Here is a 17,026-nt window from a genome sequence, read left to right as displayed (position 1 = left end):
CCGCGAAGTGAGTCAATGCAGCCTAGAATCTGAAGGCGCAGAAATATAACCCCCATCCCCCTCTCGGGACTGGATATATTGCCAACATCACCACCCTATCAAAACATAAATGCCACAACCACGGTATGCTAGGCAAGAAAGAAGAAAAAGAAGAAAAAAGCGTCTAATATTACAGTATCGTTCTTCCATTACCATCATTAGCATCGCGAACCTAAACAGCCTCGCGATCCAAGCTCTGTCCCTGACACATAGCCCAATACCGGCCCCTCTTCTCGACCAGCTCCTCGTGCGAGCCGTCCTCGACTACACGGCCGGCATCAAAGACAAAGATCCGGTCGTAATGGCGGATAGTACTCAGACGATGCGCGACGGCGATCGTAGTACGGCCCTTGGATGCAGCATCGATAGCCTCCTGGACGACACGCTCGCTCTGGGTATCTAGCGCGCTGGTCGCCTCGTCGAGGAGCAGCACCTCCGGATCACGGATCAGCGCGCGGGCAATGGCGAGGCGCTGCCGCTGGCCCCCCGAGAGCGCCACTCCCTTCGTTCCGACGTCCGTTGCGTAGCCTTGCGGAAGACTCATTATGAATGCGTGGATGTTTGCAGATTTGGCGGCGTTCTCCACTGTTTCATCCGAGACCTCGCCAGCGGGCGTGCCGAGAGTCTGTCGTACGATGTTAGTAGTGCCGCGAGAAGTATGGAAGGGGGGAATGGAACTAACAATGTTATCCCGAACGGATCCTTGGTACAGAGTAGGCTCCTGGGCGACAAGTGCCAACGTAGCGCGGTACTTGTGTACATCGAGCGACGCGAGCGGAGCACCATTGATCAAGATCTCGCCCGAGGTGGTATCGTAGAAGCGCTCCAACAGCGAGATGATGGTGGTTTTGCCGCAGCCGGACGCACCGACCAGCCCGACGCGCTGGCCGCGCATGATGGTGAGATTGCAGTGTCGAAGAACAGACACCGACGGCCGAGTCGGGTATGTGAACCGAACATCGCAGAATTCGATCACCGGAGCACCCATCTCCGGTGTAGGGGGCATGTCGGCTCCAGTCGATCCGTTGATGGTCGGCTTGGCATCCCGCAGGTGGATGATGTTGTTTGTGGCGGCGTGTGCCTTCGTGAGGTTGGTCGTGAAGCCGAAAAGAAAACCAGCAGCCTGTCCGCCGAATACAACGGCTATAAAGACCACAAAGAACTTGGTCGGATCGTACTCGCCGAAGCTGATGAGACGTCCACCGTACCAGAAAGCCAGTCCGACGCCGAGCATGTCGGTACTCTCGCTGAGTCCAAAGAGGATCATGATCCATGCTGTACGCTTGTATGCGCTTCTGACCGGGCCGTTAAGCCGCTCGGCGTACCGATCCATAACGCCGTCTTCGAGTGTCAATGATTGAACCGTGCGGATCGCCCCGACAGCTTCGGATGCGAACCGAGTGCTCTCGAGGAAGAACTTGCTGACACGCTCCTGCGATGACATCTCGAGCCGCATGCGAGTGAAGCCAGCAAAGAAAAGCGGCGGAAGGCAACCAAAGATTGCGACAAGGGCTAGCTTCCACCCGATGACCAACGACAAGATGCAGGACGAGAGAAGGTTGACGATGACGACGATGATGAGACCTAGGTTGCCTTGGATCAGGTCGTGAAGAGCTTGCGGATCGGACGAAAGCCTTCCGGTCAGAGACCCCGATGAGTTTTCGGGGATATCGAAGAACGCAATGTCTTGGGTGATCATCGCATTAAAATATTCACCCCGATGAACTCGACCTATGATGAAAGCCACGGTGGTCCACACGAAGCCAATGGAAGCATACGCGAAGAACGTTCCGATTGCCAGGAAAAAGAACATCAGTGCCCAAAAGTTGCCACGCTCCTCGAGCTTGCTACCGGTAAGTGTAAAGACGGTGACGATACGAGAGAAGAGGATGGCCTGTGCAGGGACTTAACAGAGACCATTAGCTTCGCCACCAAAACTTCTGATCGAGATGATACTCACAGACAGCACCACCCATCACGCAACCAGTGACCCCGGCCAGGAACCAGGCCCAAAGATGTTTGTGTTGGGAGAAGATGATCCAGAGACACTTGAACAGGCCAAACGTGCGCGATAAATCTGTGTATTTCAGTTCGGACTTGACGCTCCAGGTCGAGTGTCTGGTTTCAACCCTGTCGATATCGACCAATTCGTGCCCCGATTCGATGCTGCTGTCGTCGTCCGCCTGGTCGTCCGCGGCCTCCGATACGACCGAAAGTTTCTGCGCACCGACCAAACGATAGTAGGCTCCTTGTTCGGCGATCAGACTCTCGTGAGTTCCTTGTTCGATGATGGCGCCTCTGTTCATGACGATGATCTTGTCCGCCTAGATTCACCTCCATTCACGTCAGCAACCTCTCACTAAACGGTATCTTTAAACTTCCGACCTTTTTGACTGTGGAAAGCCGATGAGCCACGACGATAGTTGTGCGCGACTTGGCCGCCTGATCCAGCGCTGCCTGAACGATTCCTTCCGCCTTGGGGTCTAGGGCCGACGTAGCCTCATCCAGAAGAAGGATCCGAGGGTTCGCGATGATACTACGGGCGATGGCGATTCGCTGCTTCTGACCTCCACTCATCAAGGATGCCCGCTCACCCACCACGGTGTCGTATCCCTCGGGCAAAGCCTCGATGAAGGAATCCGCATTGGCTTCTGTACATGCCGCCTTGACCAGCCGGCGTTTCTCCTCCTCGGGAAGGTTGGCCATCTCGGTGCCGTAGAGCCCATGGGCGACGTTGGCGTAAACAGTGTCGTTGAACAGTACGGGCTCTTGCTGCACCAGACCGATCTGCGTGCGCAACCACTTGAGGTTCAAGTCCTTTACGTTGTGACCATCCATCAACACGTCTCCACTCTCGGGATCGTACCACCTTTCGGCGAGGGCGATGATGGTACTCTTGCCGCTGCCACTTGCTCCGACGAGGGCTGTAGTCTTTCCCTCCTCGAAGACCATGCTGACGTTATCTAGGACCTGCACGGTCGGTCGTGCCGGGTACTTGAAGTTGACATTTCGGAGCTCGATGCGACCGTTGACCTTCTCGGGTTTGATGCCCCCGGTGAAAGCCGAATCGATGATGGGTTCGCGAGCGATCATCTGAAGAACGTCTTTGGACGCGGCGGCGGCTTTCGTGAAGTCTCCCACGCTGGGTGCGATGATGGTCAAACTTGACGTTGCGAAAATGCAGGAAAAGAAGACGCTGAGAGCAGTCAGTAAGATGGATACTACGGAGAACCGATAGCAGCCCCGCAACGACGAAGAGAAGAACAACAACAACTCACGTAACGACAGTACCGCCATCGGCGATCTCTCCTCTCAGTAGCAGTTGAATACCGTAGTAAAAGGCCAAACTGTACGCGCTATACATGACGCTAAATTCACTACTGTATTGAACTCCTAGGAGCGGACCTTTCTTGACTCCGAATACCTTGGCTGCATCCAGATAGACACCATACTTTTGCATGAGCTTGTCGTGGGCACCAAAGGCGACCACATTCCGGACACTACTGAGCGCCTCCTCGGCGAGACCTCCCGCTTTGGAGTAAACATCGAGGATCTTAGCCTCCAGCTTCTGATCGAAGACGACGGTGATACCGACGAGAATAATGACGGCTGGTAAGGTGGTAGCAGTTACCAGCGTCAGCTTCCAGTTTTGCGTGAAAGCGACGACGAAGGCGGAAATCAACATCGCAAAGCCTTGGGTCGCAATGCCGACCTTCTCGCCCAATCCGGTCTGAATTAGATTGGCGTTCGTCGAGATCCGGGTTGCCACGGAGCCGGGAGTACACGTATCGAAGTAGGCGATCTCCTGACGCAGGATGGAGCGGACGTATGCCAGTCGTAGACCACGGGTCAAGCGGGTGGCGGCGATGGTGAAGCAGGTAGTGTGCAGATAGACACAAGTGAACTTGCCGATGAACAGGTATACAAACCAGAGTGCGTTCTTGTTGATTCCACGACGGAATTCCTCTGGTGTAACTCGTGGATTTCCATCGGCATCGAACTGGCCCCAGTCGTTGAAGATGTTGACGAATTCACCAAAGATGAGGGTCATGAGTGGCAATGCAGCACCGGCACCGATCGCTGCGATGAAGCCGATAGTATGGAGGAGGCGGTCGACGGGCTCCGCATAGGACCAGAGTTTCTACAGATGCAGATGTCAGTCGTTGACCGTCGTACAAGCGATCGCGGCAACTACAGTGGAAGCCACGTGGGGGATGGTGCTCATACGAAGTAATCGCCAGCCCCCCCTCCTTCTTCCTCTTCCTGCTTCTTCTTGTCTTTGTCGTCCAGCTCCTTCCCATTGGTGCCGGTTTCGATCACCACAGCGTCCTTAGGCTCTCCAGCCACACCGGGCGAGCCGTATTCGTCGGCTTTTCCGGCAGCGGGGCCAACCGCCGAGACGGTCTTCTCCTCCATATCCGGGCAGCGACGATGTTTATTTTCTTCGGTAGAGGTGGCCGTGAGTGCGAATACCCTTGCCGTAGGCCTCAGTCTATGCAGCGGATGGTTGTCCTGATGGATGTGAAGGGTGGGGGGGTGACGGGAGATCGGTAGCTAGCGCGCTTGTCACTTTCAGAGTTCGGGAAGACGCGTTCTTTATGAGTTCTCAGCGCGCACGCCTCCAAACACATGCATTCACACAAACCGTAAGTTTTTTGCTTTCTTTTCTTTTTGTACGTACGCATTCGCAGTTGCGTCTCCCTAATCCCACTCGAAATACGAGGTGCGTCTGCGCCAACCTATCGGAAGCGAAGGTCGCGCAGGAGCACGTTCCTCCACAAAGTTGGTGTGAGTCAGTTCGACTCAATCGCCGTGCCAAGGGCAACGATGAGTAGGTAAGTAGGCAGGCTTCACGAGGGTGATGGAGCCCAGATCGTCGAAGAAGTGGTAACCAACGAGTCCAGCTACGCCTTCACACCAGTCCAGCTACAGCGGTCTCGCCAGAGTCTTGGAAGTTGAGGCGCGGCCCAACATTCCACCGAAATGATAGTTATGTAGCTGCCTGGTGAAGAAGACTGCACCTGCAACACCTGCGACACCTGAGTACGATTATCCGACGAAGACGCGGCCTTCAATTGCACCTGCGCGAAAAAGAGCCATCGATGCTCCGAATGGCGTGGCCGACTGGAAACCTTCTCTCGTGCTCGTGCCCGGTGTAATCCAAACAGGTGGCTATTGTAGTACCCAAGTAGAAGTTCACGAAGAATTTGCGGTCGAGATAAGCATAAGTGCGCGAGGAATTGACGGCCAGTGCTCTCTGAAGATCGACCCAATCAGCGTTGGGCATTCGTTTCCGGTAGGGGATCGTCCGACAGGAGACACCGACGTGAGGGGACGCCCAGACTGCGAGAGTGCGCTAACTCCCTAGTGGGTAGGGGAAGCGAGAGGCGAGTTGCGGCTGCATAAAAGTCGGCGTTGAGGATGACTGGTGGCTAAGGAAGAAGGTATGAAAGTTAGTGCTGGACGAGCGAAGTCGCTACACGCCAGGAGACTCTAGCAGTTACATAAACGATGTACCGGTGTAGAGCATTTATGGTACGGTATAGGCCGGACTCGTGCTTGTACGACGGCTGCTCCCGAGAGTCCGAGCCACATTTTGACGGCGGTCCCGACAGCTCTTGCTGCCAGAGGAGCCCCCTTGATGGCCGAGACTAAGCGATGGGGTGATCGCATCAATGCAACGCACCCTCGCAAGAATATTCAGCCGCGAAGTCGAATGAGCGCGCGTCACCAATTCGACAGTCCTGATTCCTGAACGAGGCCTTAGACGACCAGCAACTCCAGCATGGATACGACAGAATCGCTATCGTACAGGAGAGGCAAAAACAGTCCATGGATCCTGGAAACCAGGAGATTTCTTTCCGATCAAGCTGCTACAGTTGTGTGCATCCTGTATCGCCACTGCCTTAGTGCATATATTCCCGATTCCAGTGTCCAGAATTAAGGATACATACCACCGGTGATATCACCGTCCTCTCCTGCCGCGTATTGTCACGTGATGTGGCCGACAAGCAAAGTTATGATGGGAACTATTTCGCCGGTAGTGGCTGGTGGTGGCTGGTGATGGCTGGTGTACCGGCGACTGGCCGTTCAATTCCTCCATAACCCACCTCTCTCCACTCGATCCCTTGGTTAATTCACCCTTACATAGATCACTCCACCTAGCCACCTACCCCCCCCCCCCCCCCCTCAGCCTCATGGTCAGTTGTAGGTGGCGCTCGCCATGTATATTGACAGCCAAGCATTTACAACTTTACATGACCGTTTACCGTCAGGCTTCGGTCCTTCGGACTCTGTGGTAATCTGGCATCCCTGGCCCTGATACCATCGAAAATCCTCGGACTGATGCCCGGCATCTCTTCGGGGGTCCGGATTCCGTATGCGCGGTGAACCGAGATCTCAGGCACTCAACAGTAGCTACTATCTGTGCACCCCAGCAGCCACAGCTGTAGTTAAGCCATGTCGGATGGAGTTGAAACCGACCGCCTACTCAGGAAAATCTACAATCTATGCAGGTACATCATTTTCCGGCGTACCCTTGGCTTGGTCTTGGGCAACCGGTCGCCGCCGCTCCGGAATTCCCGAATGTAGGTATTTCCTACGTGGCTCTGCCGAATGTCGCTTTTGAGATTACGCTCTATCGCAGTCTCGACGAGCTGATCTTCCTTGAGACAGTGTGCCCCCTCACCTCACCCTCTGGTCGGCAGACACAACTGCAGCTACAGTCCCTTCAGTTCGCCGCTCGGAGTTGGCCGATAGTACTCCGCTTGCAACCGCTCCAGGTTTCCAGGCTATACCTACCACAACCCAATGCCCCCATTCTCATGCGGATATATCGTGTATCTGACTCTATCTATCATTAGTACTTCACTCCCCTCCCAAGTCCCGTGACACCGCATCCCCATATCTCCCATCACCTCCCAGACCGCCGCAATGTCGGAACGTCTCACCGCCGAAATCAGCGAACGTCTCCGCCACATCTCCTTCCATTACGAAAAGTATGATAGTACTCTCGAGGAGGAAGCGATAGCATTGAAATAATAGAGTGTGAACTGATCCCGCAGTGACGCTATCGAGTGATATCCAGTGCACCACCCGTCATACCCCAAACAAAAACAAAAACAAAAACCGCAACCACCACCGGCGGGTGGCTTGGAAACCCCAAGAGCTGAATAGAAAGGTCTTTCACCTGGGTTGAACCTTTCCCTTTCCCTCAGCTCCCCTCGCCGACTGCGTGGTCTAAACCACTAGACCACGCGGGGTTTTTTCCGTGCTGGAGATATGAATTCGAAAACTACGAAGTGGTGGGTGCCCCACGATGGATGGACAACAACAACAACGCCTCCTCCTCCTCCCGCCTCATCTCCCCCCGTCTCCTTCCGTTTCCTAGGCTCCCGTTCGGACACTACACCCGCTGCATCTTCCCCAGCCACCTCCGGGATCCGAGTGAGAACGAACACGATCAAATGCCCCCGAGATGGTACTATATGTCGCACAGACCATTGGCAGCATCCACACGATCAGCGAATGAAACATTTACACGTTGGTAGTAGTTATGTTCCAACTTCCTACAGCCCCCCCTAGCCATTGCCCATCGACCTGTATTCTACACGTGACTGGGTGTCGTCCACGAGTTTCCGTCAAAGTCATGTGACGATATCGATCGACCCGCTGAAGCTTGAGCTCCGCTGGTTCTGGTTGCGGTTGTCATCATTCATATATACATAATGGGAAATTTGCTTGGTAAGGGAGTCATTGACGGCAGTTACGCTAAGCGAATTGGTGTTCATACGCTCAGATCTGGACGAGACGCAATGGGGTTGGCTACAGACGATTGGGCGACTCGGGAGAAGGCAAAGGCATAGGCGAAAGCGTAAATGGAAAAGAGAAGGGGAGGCAAGAAGGCGAAGCGGAGGCGAAGGGATGGTTAGGCTGGCTCTATTGGTGATAACGTGGCGACATCACGGCATGCCATCCGCGATTGTACCAGGCGGTATGGCAAGTGACCTCTTTCGCTCGATTCACGGACACCACTGTTGCATCCACCCCGTATCCCCAAACGAACTAGTCCTCCCACACATGCTAGAACAGACAGAATACCGCATCACGGCCCAAACAGCCAAATCCTACACTGCGCATCTAGGTGCTGGCCCCGCAGTCTCGCCGAAATGCGTCGACGTCGATGGAAAACGCACCGATAGCAGCAGAAACAATCATGTAGCCCTTCCAATCGAGGACTCCGTCGGTGCCCTTGTTTGTACGCCTTCTCTGTATATACCGCGACAGGCTGGGGTCTCCGGGAGTCGGCTTGGAAGGATCGCCGGACGAATAGTTGGCACCTTGGGTCCCACCGAGATACACTAGGAAGACCTCCAACATCTCGGCAGATATGATCACTGACCTAACGAATGCCTCGGTCAAAAGCGCCACCGGTTCAAGGGGTATCTGAAGGATCCGCAGGGTTGTGGCGGCAGCTTCTGCGAGGCGTTCGATTCCTGCAAAATCAAAGCCGCTCAGACGGGTGCCGTGGCTCGACGGCGCCCTAAAAGTCCTCAGCGTTGGCTTCCGCCTATTGTTGTCCACAAGCACTGCAATCGCCTCTTCGGAATAAATGGAGGTGTTTATGTGCACGAGCCCTGGGTTCGCACGGAATATAGCTTCCGCGAGTCCGACTGGTGTTTCGCGGTCCACCTCAAGCTGTAGGATTTTGAGATCGTGAAAAAAGACTTCGTCTACCCGTGTGTGGACCTCGCGACGACCGCTTATGATCGTCAAAAGATCAAGTCCAGGTAATCTCAGCGAAGCAAAGTTGCGCCAGAAGATACCATAATGCCGGCTACGGAGACCGTTCGCATCAATGAACAATCTTTTCAGTGTGGCGGGCGCCCAGTTGCACCGCAGGTGATGGGGAAAGCAGTCCGAATGGAGTTGACGGAGGCCGCATTCGATGTTCCCGGCGAAAATCTGCAGGGACGGCAATGCCGCAATAGCGTCCTGGAGGGAGTCCGAGATATAACGTCCATCCTCGTTATCCGTATCTTCCGAAAAACTAGTATTGTATGTTGGGTCGCGAACCACGCCTGTGGCCGCGCCAATTGATAATGATTCGAGTTTCGGAGCATCCGAGAGCAGTCGCCGAAGTCTATCGATGTGCTCGCTCCACTCCAGGATGTTTACCTTCAAAATACGCACGGTCCGCATAGCCAGTGGCGATCCAGCCGCGAAACTCTCGAGAAAGGAGAGTGAATGGGCAACAATGACCACTTCGAAGGAATTCGCATAGTAGCCTGCGTGACGACCCAAGCTGCGGCAGAAGTTCTGCAACGCTGGGAAGTTGAAAACACCACCTGCGAAATTATCAGCGAGAACGCTGGCAAGCCATGTTGTTTTTTGGAGTGTGTCATACAGCCCATATCGCTTCCTGATAATTCAATCTCGGCTCTCCGCAACGAAAGCAACTTCCCCGCGTCGAGTATACGCGCAATTCGCCTCGCAAACTGGCCCTCATGTAACGGAAACTCGTAATTCTGAATATAGCCTGGCTCCCTAGGCAGTTCATAAAAGATCAGAGAACCGTCCAGAACGCAGGTATCAGCCTTGAGCGACTTGACAAGAGCCCACGTCTCATCCCGCACAATAGCTGCAGCTCTCCAGAACCGAAAGGCCCGGTCGTGAGCGCTGATGCAAGTCACGAGGTCGCGTTTAGACAGTATCGGCTCAGGAGTCTTGAAAATAGGTCCGTAGCGCACATAATCGTCCAAAGTCCATTCATTATGGGATACCACGAAATTGAGGTCAGCCCAAAGCCGCGGGTTTACCGCAGCATGCAGTCGATGACAAGCCAGCGACAAAGAGTGAAGGTCGCCGAGCCACATGCCATCGAATATGTGAGACTCGATCTCGAAGGGAAGGGCAGTGAGGGCCATAGTAAAGCAGTTGGACGGGGCGTATCTGCAGTGGTGGGTAGTCTTCGCGGAGCGAAGAGGAGAGAGGGGAAGACGTTCTCAAGCTACTTGGTATTCTTGTCGGAGAGAACCCAAGCGAGTTACGTCGCTACGCTGAATCGGCTAGTCTCGTCAGACTAGCGTGCATTTTTGGAACGGGTCCCAACCTTGAGAGAAGTTTGGTGTGGTTTGCCGGTTCCCGAGAAGAGCGATGAAGATGGATAAGATAACATGTTTTCACATTGTTATCAGATAGCGGTCGACGCAACAGGCCTACATTACAGCTAGCCAGAATACCAGTATATACTATACTCGGGTCTAGGTCGATTGAAAGCAATGAACGCTTTCGAAAGCATCTTTAAAAGGCAGATACATGGAGTTGTATTCAATGCACCACATCTCAAATAGTTGTCCGTCTCAAGCTTCGTTCCAGCCTTATCATGATCTCCCAACCACCTCACCGCCAATTCGTATTCACATGGATCTCGCATGCGTCCGTCAATGTCCAGCCTCGTTCACGGCTGCGCCATACTCACTGCGCTCCACGCCGTTGTACATCATCGTCACGACATCCCTCCTGCAACTGTTGTTCTCCCATGCTATCCGCCATATCCTCGAGCGACGCCTGCCGAAGCATCATAGATACCACACTTTATGTCCAGAGATCAAACGCCGAATCAATGCGCAACCGTGCGCATTGCTGATGAAGCCCCTCATCGCATACTTCACCGCCCCTTTCTTTGGCGTTTACCTGAGAGCGCTCTTCAGCGGACATCTGGACCGTGGATCAGGAAAGCTCTATCCCTGGACGATCGAACGCACACAGCAACTCGACTGCCTCCTCGCGGTGTACGCCAGCATGTACATCTTTGACATTTCCCACCACCAGGCCTCGCTGCCGTACTTCATCCACCACTTCGTTTCCCTCCTCGTGGTTCTGGCGACTCGTACGCTGGCCAAGCAGCGCGGACACGTCGTCCTCACGGAATTCTTCACCCCCTTCTTCGTTCCCCGGAATCGTCATCGGCGACACTCTGGGCGAGCTCCTATGGCTCGTGTACCGGCTTGCGCCCCCTCGGCCTCGGTGCGCGGCGGCGATGAGGATGTGCGCGTTTGGCCACCTGGCCGCCCGTGTCGCGCAGTGGGGGATGGTTGCGTTGTATCTCTACCACTTTGGTGCTGATATACTGCGGATTGCGGGCGGTGGATGGACACTGCCACTGCTGTTGGGGCCGTTGATGTTTTGGGCTTGGTGCGAACGTTTCTACGTGAAGCTTGGGTTTGGGCTCAGCCGGACCTTCAAGGCCTGGGCGGAGAAAGAGGAGAGGGAGAAGCATGACGAGAACCGCCTTGTGTCGAAGGTTTATCGGACTTAGATTTCCATAGCTCGAATTTATCAAAGAGTGTGCCAACTTGATCATCAAGTATCGGTTCATCCAGACATTCCGTGAAGGCTAGTTAAGTGATCAATCACCTCAAAGATGCACTCACTTATGTAATATTTAATTTCCATTTCGGGATGCTCAATGGCAGCAAAATGTCTCGCATGAAGATCCACTCCCTTGTCACCGCGAATAGGTTAATGACTTATGCAGCTGCAAGTTGCAGCCCGCTTCTTGGTGATGGGTTGATACATCATACATAAGACCGAGACATCTCGCCTGCAAATTTATCTGGTTGGATGAGTTGTTCTGTCTCAGAGGAACCCCCGTTGCACCGGAGAACCCCCAAAGATGGACGATCGTCAGATGAGTAAAAAACTCGGTCTACGAGCATCATCCAATGGCGTTGAAGGCACAACTGACCCGTAGGCATATGCAGTACTGTCTCGGTTCTGCTTCGCCCTGTTGTGCAGATTGCATGCATGGCCGGCCTCCGTGCTTCGCCGAGTGGATTCGCCTCGGGATTAGCCACTGCTGCCTGTGTGCTTCTGGACAATTAAATAGGTACTCCACTCCAGGAGGGCTTCTATTTGAGGACCCAGACTACGAGCATAGCTGAGTTTTCGATATCGATAATCCAACAGCATCGCACGATGACGTCCAGTACTGGAAAGCTTCACAAATTTCATCAGAAGGGTGACGACTTCGTTCTAAGCGAGAACGGTCTTGGTGCCAACTTCGTCCACCCGGCGACCAACGACACTGCTCTGATCTCGTACCTATACTTCACCGGCAAGCAGGAGCGATACGTGGAGGTTCAGCATGAGCAGCCAGATTGGTACGATAGAAACTACAAAGGCGAGGAATCGGAGGGTTCGGTGATGGCGGTAGATCCGCCTGCGACCCATCGCCATAGCTCATCAACCTATGAGGTCTTTTCAACACTGAGAGACCTTCGGAAAACACTGAGCGATGCCGACGGCGCGGACAGGATCGAGTCAGAAAAACAACCAGCTCGCGGAGAGCTGTCCACGGTGAAGACGGATTTTCTTCACCCACAGGGCGAGTACCAGCGCATCCTGTAGGTACACCCTGATGGCCAATTCGCTCCGATGTAACGTCCAAATAACGGAAAGTATAGAGAATTCACGGGTAAAGATGCGGATACGACCAAATCGAATGTCAAGGTACATACATACGTGCCGCTAGATACATTTTCCTCGGTGGCTAATCCCCGCGGCAGGAATTTTTAGAAGAATTCGTGATGGAGTATCTTCAGTATCCCTCGATTTCACTTCCCGATCCTTGGCCTGAAAGCAAGTTCAATGGTGTCCTTTCTACCGGACGATTCAATGAGGAGGAAACAAAAGATCAGTCTGTGGTATTGGTTTCGATGCCGTACCTCCACATGGAAACGCTGTCCAGGCCGACGAACGAAAAGGATGGCGCCGAAGGAAATATCATGCTCGAAAAGCGGCAGGCATATTTCGTTGTGATTGACGACAGTACGTAGGGTGCATACAATCCTAGTTTTACACCGATACTCATCAGATGGTTCTTCAGACACACTTGCCATTTTCAGACAAAAGGAGACTTCAACGCCAAAGGAGCCGCTCCTACTACCAGGGCAAAGCAGACAGGGTGCTTTCCAGACCTTGATGAGCTTGATATCGCGACTGGTCGAGTCGGAAGCAGACCTCATGGATATCCTCGAAGACCGAGCACGCCTCGCTGTGAGTAGCTCCAAATCAATTCGGATGAATCGTTACTAGGAGTCCATTTACTAAGCAATGTAAATACGGCTCAGGACACGAGACTTTCGCAACAAAAATCGGACATCCTCGGCAGCTCAAGCGAGGCGGACAAGGCGCAACGCGTAAGAGGCGCGAGGGATATTCTGTCGGGTGTGTTTAAAGGCATGCGCGATGTCTCGGTGGTCGCTCAAGTTGCAGGCACTCAGGTCCGGGTCTTGAAACAGCTCCAGAAACTCCTAAGGAACAGCACGCCTTCGGTCAAGGAGGGGTGGAAGCCTCATCCAGGATTCAGACGGGCATTCAGTGAAATTGTGTACGTTCCCAAGATCCGGACGCTGGGGGAACAAATTCCCATTGTCCTGTGGATGATCGACGAGATTATGGGAGAGTGCAAGCAGCTATCGAGGGCCATCGAAGATCTATACGTTCCCGTGCGGACTTCGTGTGACTCGGTACGTACCCGCCTTTGCTCTGAGCATTACCATAACTTGGCTTACCGATAGGACAGTTGGCCCAGCTCGTTTCCGCCTCCGTGTGTGCGGACGAAGCAGTCCTCCAAGCGCAGAAAGTTGCGGATGAGATAGCCTGGCAAGGCGAAACCATGTCCATGTTCACCGCTGTTACCACGCTCTTCCTTCCACTAAACTTCTTCTCATCGGTCCGTCCCTTCCGCTTGTGTCCCTCCTAACGACGACCGGCACTAACAGATGTTGTACTCAGTACTTCGCACTCGACGACGCGAAAAAATACATCAACACGCAGGAACTTTTCTGGGCGATCGCGGCGCCCATCACCGCCATCTTCTTTTTCTCGGCAGCAATTGTTATTCTCGGCAAGGAATACAAGTACAAGGACATGATAAAGGCAGCGGCCACATTCCGGAAGCCCAAGTCCAGGCAGGACTACCACGCTGAGGAGTACAGAAAGAGACAGGAAGATCTGTTCGCGATTACGAGTGGGCTGGATAGAGGAAGTACGGCTGCTGCACCCCCACAAGGTGTTTCACAAGGTGATCAGCGGGACTCATTGATCAAATCGGCAAGCTCTGTGATGGTTTGAGAATATTCTGGGGGGAGGTACAAAGTCTTATTATTTCGTTTGTATTTGCGATGGATGAATATCTGGGAATGTAATTTAATGTAATGTAATGTAATGTATCGTAAGTTATTGCCGCCAAGCATCTATCACAAGTCGTGGGGAGCCAGCCCGAGGTGCTGAGCCGATGTTGCTTGACCTCACGCCCTCCAACCCCGCAAAATAAAGTTGAGTAAACGGATCAAACTCCACGCTCTACTGATGCGTGGTACTAAGCACGATAGGTATTCCATGGCGATGTACGTGGGAGTCGTATGTACCAATAAGAAGTGGGGTGAAAGAAGCTTGTTTTCTGCAGCTCTCGTGGTACATATAGGAGCTCCTCTTATCGCCCACCACTCAATTCCTCCTCCGGGGTTAACTCCATTAGGTCCCGAGTCCCGACTTCGGCCCCGCTTCAGCCAACCTTACCCCACCGCATATCAGATCGCATCAGATAAAAACTTTCCCCCAAGCCATTGCCATGAATAGAGTGGTTACGCGGCTCAAAATTCGTAACTCGGTTTCACCTGGCTATCCGCGCTAATCTGTAGGGCGGGGTTTGCTGTCGATACTCGAGCTACTGCAGCAAGGTGTATATCATTCATACCCCGCTCCCATGGCCGGTCACACTTCACCACCTACGTATATAACTCACGATCGCAAATGTGCACCATCAACGGTGTTTCCGACGATCCGGGCATCCTCGAATCCACAATCGCCGATATATGGCTGAACCAGCAGGCGTGCTTTCGTTCGGGCGTTATGATTGGCATGTAACATTCAGGGCGTTGGAGGGGGGTTGAGCGTAGGACAACCCCGCCAGTCACGCAACGGACCGAACCCCTCAAAAAAAAGACCTCTGGGCAGCTGAATCGTCGATACCCAGCACGCGATTGGACCGACACTGCTGGTCCGTTTTTCTGGCGAATCGACCTGCAGCGTCTATCTCTGCGTCGTGACATGCGCGCCAATCAGGGGTCCAGCGTGGCGATGAGGTCTGTGCTTCTAGAGTGACAAGCAGATTCTCGGTGCGGGGAAGGGTATATCCTCTCCACACCATCGGATGTCGAGTTGAAACAGATTGCAATTGTACGCAAACGCACGGTGTGTTGGCATGCCCGCCCGCCCGTCGTCCCGTGGTGGGCTCAGCTGGAAAGTCAACCGCGATGACGGCAACTGAGGCTCCGGAGATGAGGATAATGCTTTCTGACGATATTTAACTGCTACGGCTCAGCACTTGTTCATCGTTCGGCAGCATCACTGTGTTATCGATCCCTTTCCCCCACCTACATACCTACCCCTCCAACCAGCATTCACTGAAAAGCACTCGGCCATGTCCGAAAGCAACACGCAGCTGGAGGATACGCTCTCAGCAGACGCAGGAGCCCTCTCACTCGATGCCGACAACAAAGGTCCGCAACTGGACTTCTTCGAGCAGCCTAGAGACGACGAGATCGATTACGATGCGGAGGACGGTGACACTTCCGACTGGTTCGGGTCGGATGAGATAGAGCCAGAGGCCGAGAGGGTTCTCGTCGTCGGAGAACCCGAGATTCGCAGGCGCCTCACCACTTTCCTCAAGTCCAAACCGAGTCTTGCTACTTTCTTCTCGGGCGATCTGAAGGCTGAGGCGGAGAAGGCAACGGCTATGGCAAACAAGTTGATCACTGAAGAGAAATGTCCCGATAAGGAAGTGGCGAGGGAGCTGTCGCTGCTTTCGATGTATGATCTCGTGCTATTGATCGGTACGCCCTAACTAGAGCCCTACGAACGCCTTCATCAGGTGATTTCGCATCCGCTAATCCTTTGCGCTCGGTAGATGACTCCGCATCCATGATGGACGAAGAAGACGGCAAGCGCATCGATACCCTCAAGATGGTCGTGGACAGCATCTGCAAGGTCTATCAACACGCTAGACCGGATGGTATCGTCTCCGTCAAGTTCCTCAACGCGCTGCAGGGCAGGAAAAATGTCAAGAACTCGGCGATCCTCAATGACCATCCATGGGAGGGAGTTACCAGGTACCTAATACTTACACACATGCACCATGATACCCTCCGACAAATACTGATTCATCCTTCAGAATCGGTTCCCAGGTCAAGAAGATTCTAGACAACTTCGTCTTTGCCAAGGGCAAGAAGCTTGAACGGCCATTGCTCATCATGGTGATCACCGATGGAGAAGTATGTCACCGACAGAGTGGATGCGTCCACGAATCACTACTGACTCTTCCTAGATCCAAGGCGAACGCAAAGACACATTGACATCAGTGATATTCCGGTGTATGGAGGCGCTCAAAAAGAAGAAGCAAGACCACGGTATAACTCTTCCAACATCGCCCGTCCGATTCGATACTAACGTCCGTCTTAGCTGTCGCGTTCCAGTTCTCCAAGGTCGGAAACGACACCAAGGCTGGAAAGTTCCTCAGAGAGCTTGACGAACACGACCAAATCGGGAAATATGTGGACTGTCTCCTCGGTTCGTGCTCATTCACCCAGATACATACCACTCTGGATTCACCCTGCTAACCCGGTGGCCTATCACCTGCAGAGAAACAACTCGAAGATATCGATGACCCGGAGGAGAAGTGGTCGACGCTTCCCAAGCTACTCCTCGGTGCCATCAGCGAAATGTGGGACGAGCAGGACACCACGGTCAAAGCATTCGCCGTGGATGGTGGAGCCAAGGCCCGAGAGGAGCTGTCAGATATCGAGTAAGGTGCGCCATATATGGCGTATGAATGATGCAAGGGTTTCTTTTGGTTGGTCTCGGAGTGGCAGTAGCCCACGGGGGCCAGATGGCACGTGGCTCTTTCGTTTTGGATGGGAGT

At 53.6% G+C, this 17,026-nt stretch overlaps 6 protein-coding genes across 6 annotated transcripts; 4 read left to right on the top strand and 2 right to left on the bottom strand.

The window, feature by feature from the left end:
- Positions 1–36: 36 nt before the first annotated feature.
- BZA05DRAFT_477280 (ABC multidrug transporter Mdr1) lies at positions 37–4,646 on the bottom strand. The gene is made up of 6 exons (XM_051488299.1): positions 4,267–4,646; positions 3,318–4,180; positions 2,425–3,235; positions 2,000–2,363; positions 722–1,944; positions 37–664 (listed from the first exon to the last, which is right to left on the bottom strand). The coding sequence occupies exons 1-6, from the start codon at positions 4,453–4,455 to the stop codon at positions 212–214; spliced, it is 3,903 nt and encodes a 1,300-aa protein (XP_051335507.1). The 5' UTR covers positions 4,456–4,646; the 3' UTR covers positions 37–211.
- On the top strand, positions 4,547–5,027 carry BZA05DRAFT_186172 (uncharacterized protein). The gene is made up of 2 exons (XM_051479356.1): positions 4,547–4,874; positions 4,944–5,027. Exon 1 carries the CDS (start codon positions 4,638–4,640, stop codon positions 4,872–4,874), a length of 237 nt encoding a protein of 78 aa, XP_051335506.1. The 5' UTR covers positions 4,547–4,637; the 3' UTR covers positions 4,944–5,027.
- Positions 5,028–7,934: 2,907 nt separating this feature from the next.
- On the bottom strand, positions 7,935–10,072 carry BZA05DRAFT_411207 (uncharacterized protein). The gene is made up of 2 exons (XM_051484970.1): positions 9,446–10,072; positions 7,935–9,386 (listed from the first exon to the last, which is right to left on the bottom strand). The coding sequence occupies exons 1-2, from the start codon at positions 9,963–9,965 to the stop codon at positions 8,179–8,181; spliced, it is 1,728 nt and encodes a 575-aa protein (XP_051335505.1). The 5' UTR covers positions 9,966–10,072; the 3' UTR covers positions 7,935–8,178.
- A 171-nt stretch (positions 10,073–10,243) lies between these two features.
- On the top strand, positions 10,244–11,406 carry BZA05DRAFT_411205 (uncharacterized protein). Its single transcript, XM_051484969.1, has one exon. It carries the CDS (start codon positions 10,357–10,359, stop codon positions 11,164–11,166), a length of 810 nt encoding a protein of 269 aa, XP_051335504.1. The 5' UTR covers positions 10,244–10,356; the 3' UTR covers positions 11,167–11,406.
- Positions 11,407–11,658: 252 nt separating this feature from the next.
- Positions 11,659–14,458, top strand: BZA05DRAFT_411202 (uncharacterized protein). Its single transcript, XM_051484968.1, has 7 exons — positions 11,659–12,446; positions 12,507–12,552; positions 12,609–12,870; positions 12,929–13,098; positions 13,173–13,571; positions 13,628–13,777; positions 13,840–14,458. The coding sequence occupies exons 1-7, from the start codon at positions 12,019–12,021 to the stop codon at positions 14,176–14,178; spliced, it is 1,794 nt and encodes a 597-aa protein (XP_051335503.1). The 5' UTR covers positions 11,659–12,018; the 3' UTR covers positions 14,179–14,458.
- Positions 14,459–15,529: 1,071 nt separating this feature from the next.
- On the top strand, positions 15,530–16,913 carry BZA05DRAFT_343871 (uncharacterized protein; the record flags this gene model as incomplete). The annotated part of the gene is made up of 6 exons (XM_051481098.1): positions 15,530–15,941; positions 16,016–16,217; positions 16,280–16,379; positions 16,433–16,514; positions 16,567–16,674; positions 16,747–16,913. The coding sequence occupies 6 exons, from the start codon at positions 15,530–15,532 to the stop codon at positions 16,911–16,913; spliced, it is 1,071 nt and encodes a 356-aa protein (XP_051335502.1).
- Positions 16,914–17,026: the final 113 nt, after the last annotated feature.

The sequence above is a fragment of the Tricharina praecox genome, assembly GCF_024521635.1.
Source record: "Tricharina praecox strain CBS 144465 chromosome Unknown BZA05scaffold_34, whole genome shotgun sequence".
Taxonomy (NCBI): Eukaryota; Fungi; Ascomycota; class Pezizomycetes; order Pezizales; family Pyronemataceae; genus Tricharina; species Tricharina praecox.
The sequence above is the reverse complement of the archived record's forward strand: the minus strand, read 5'-3'. Positions and strand labels throughout refer to the sequence as shown.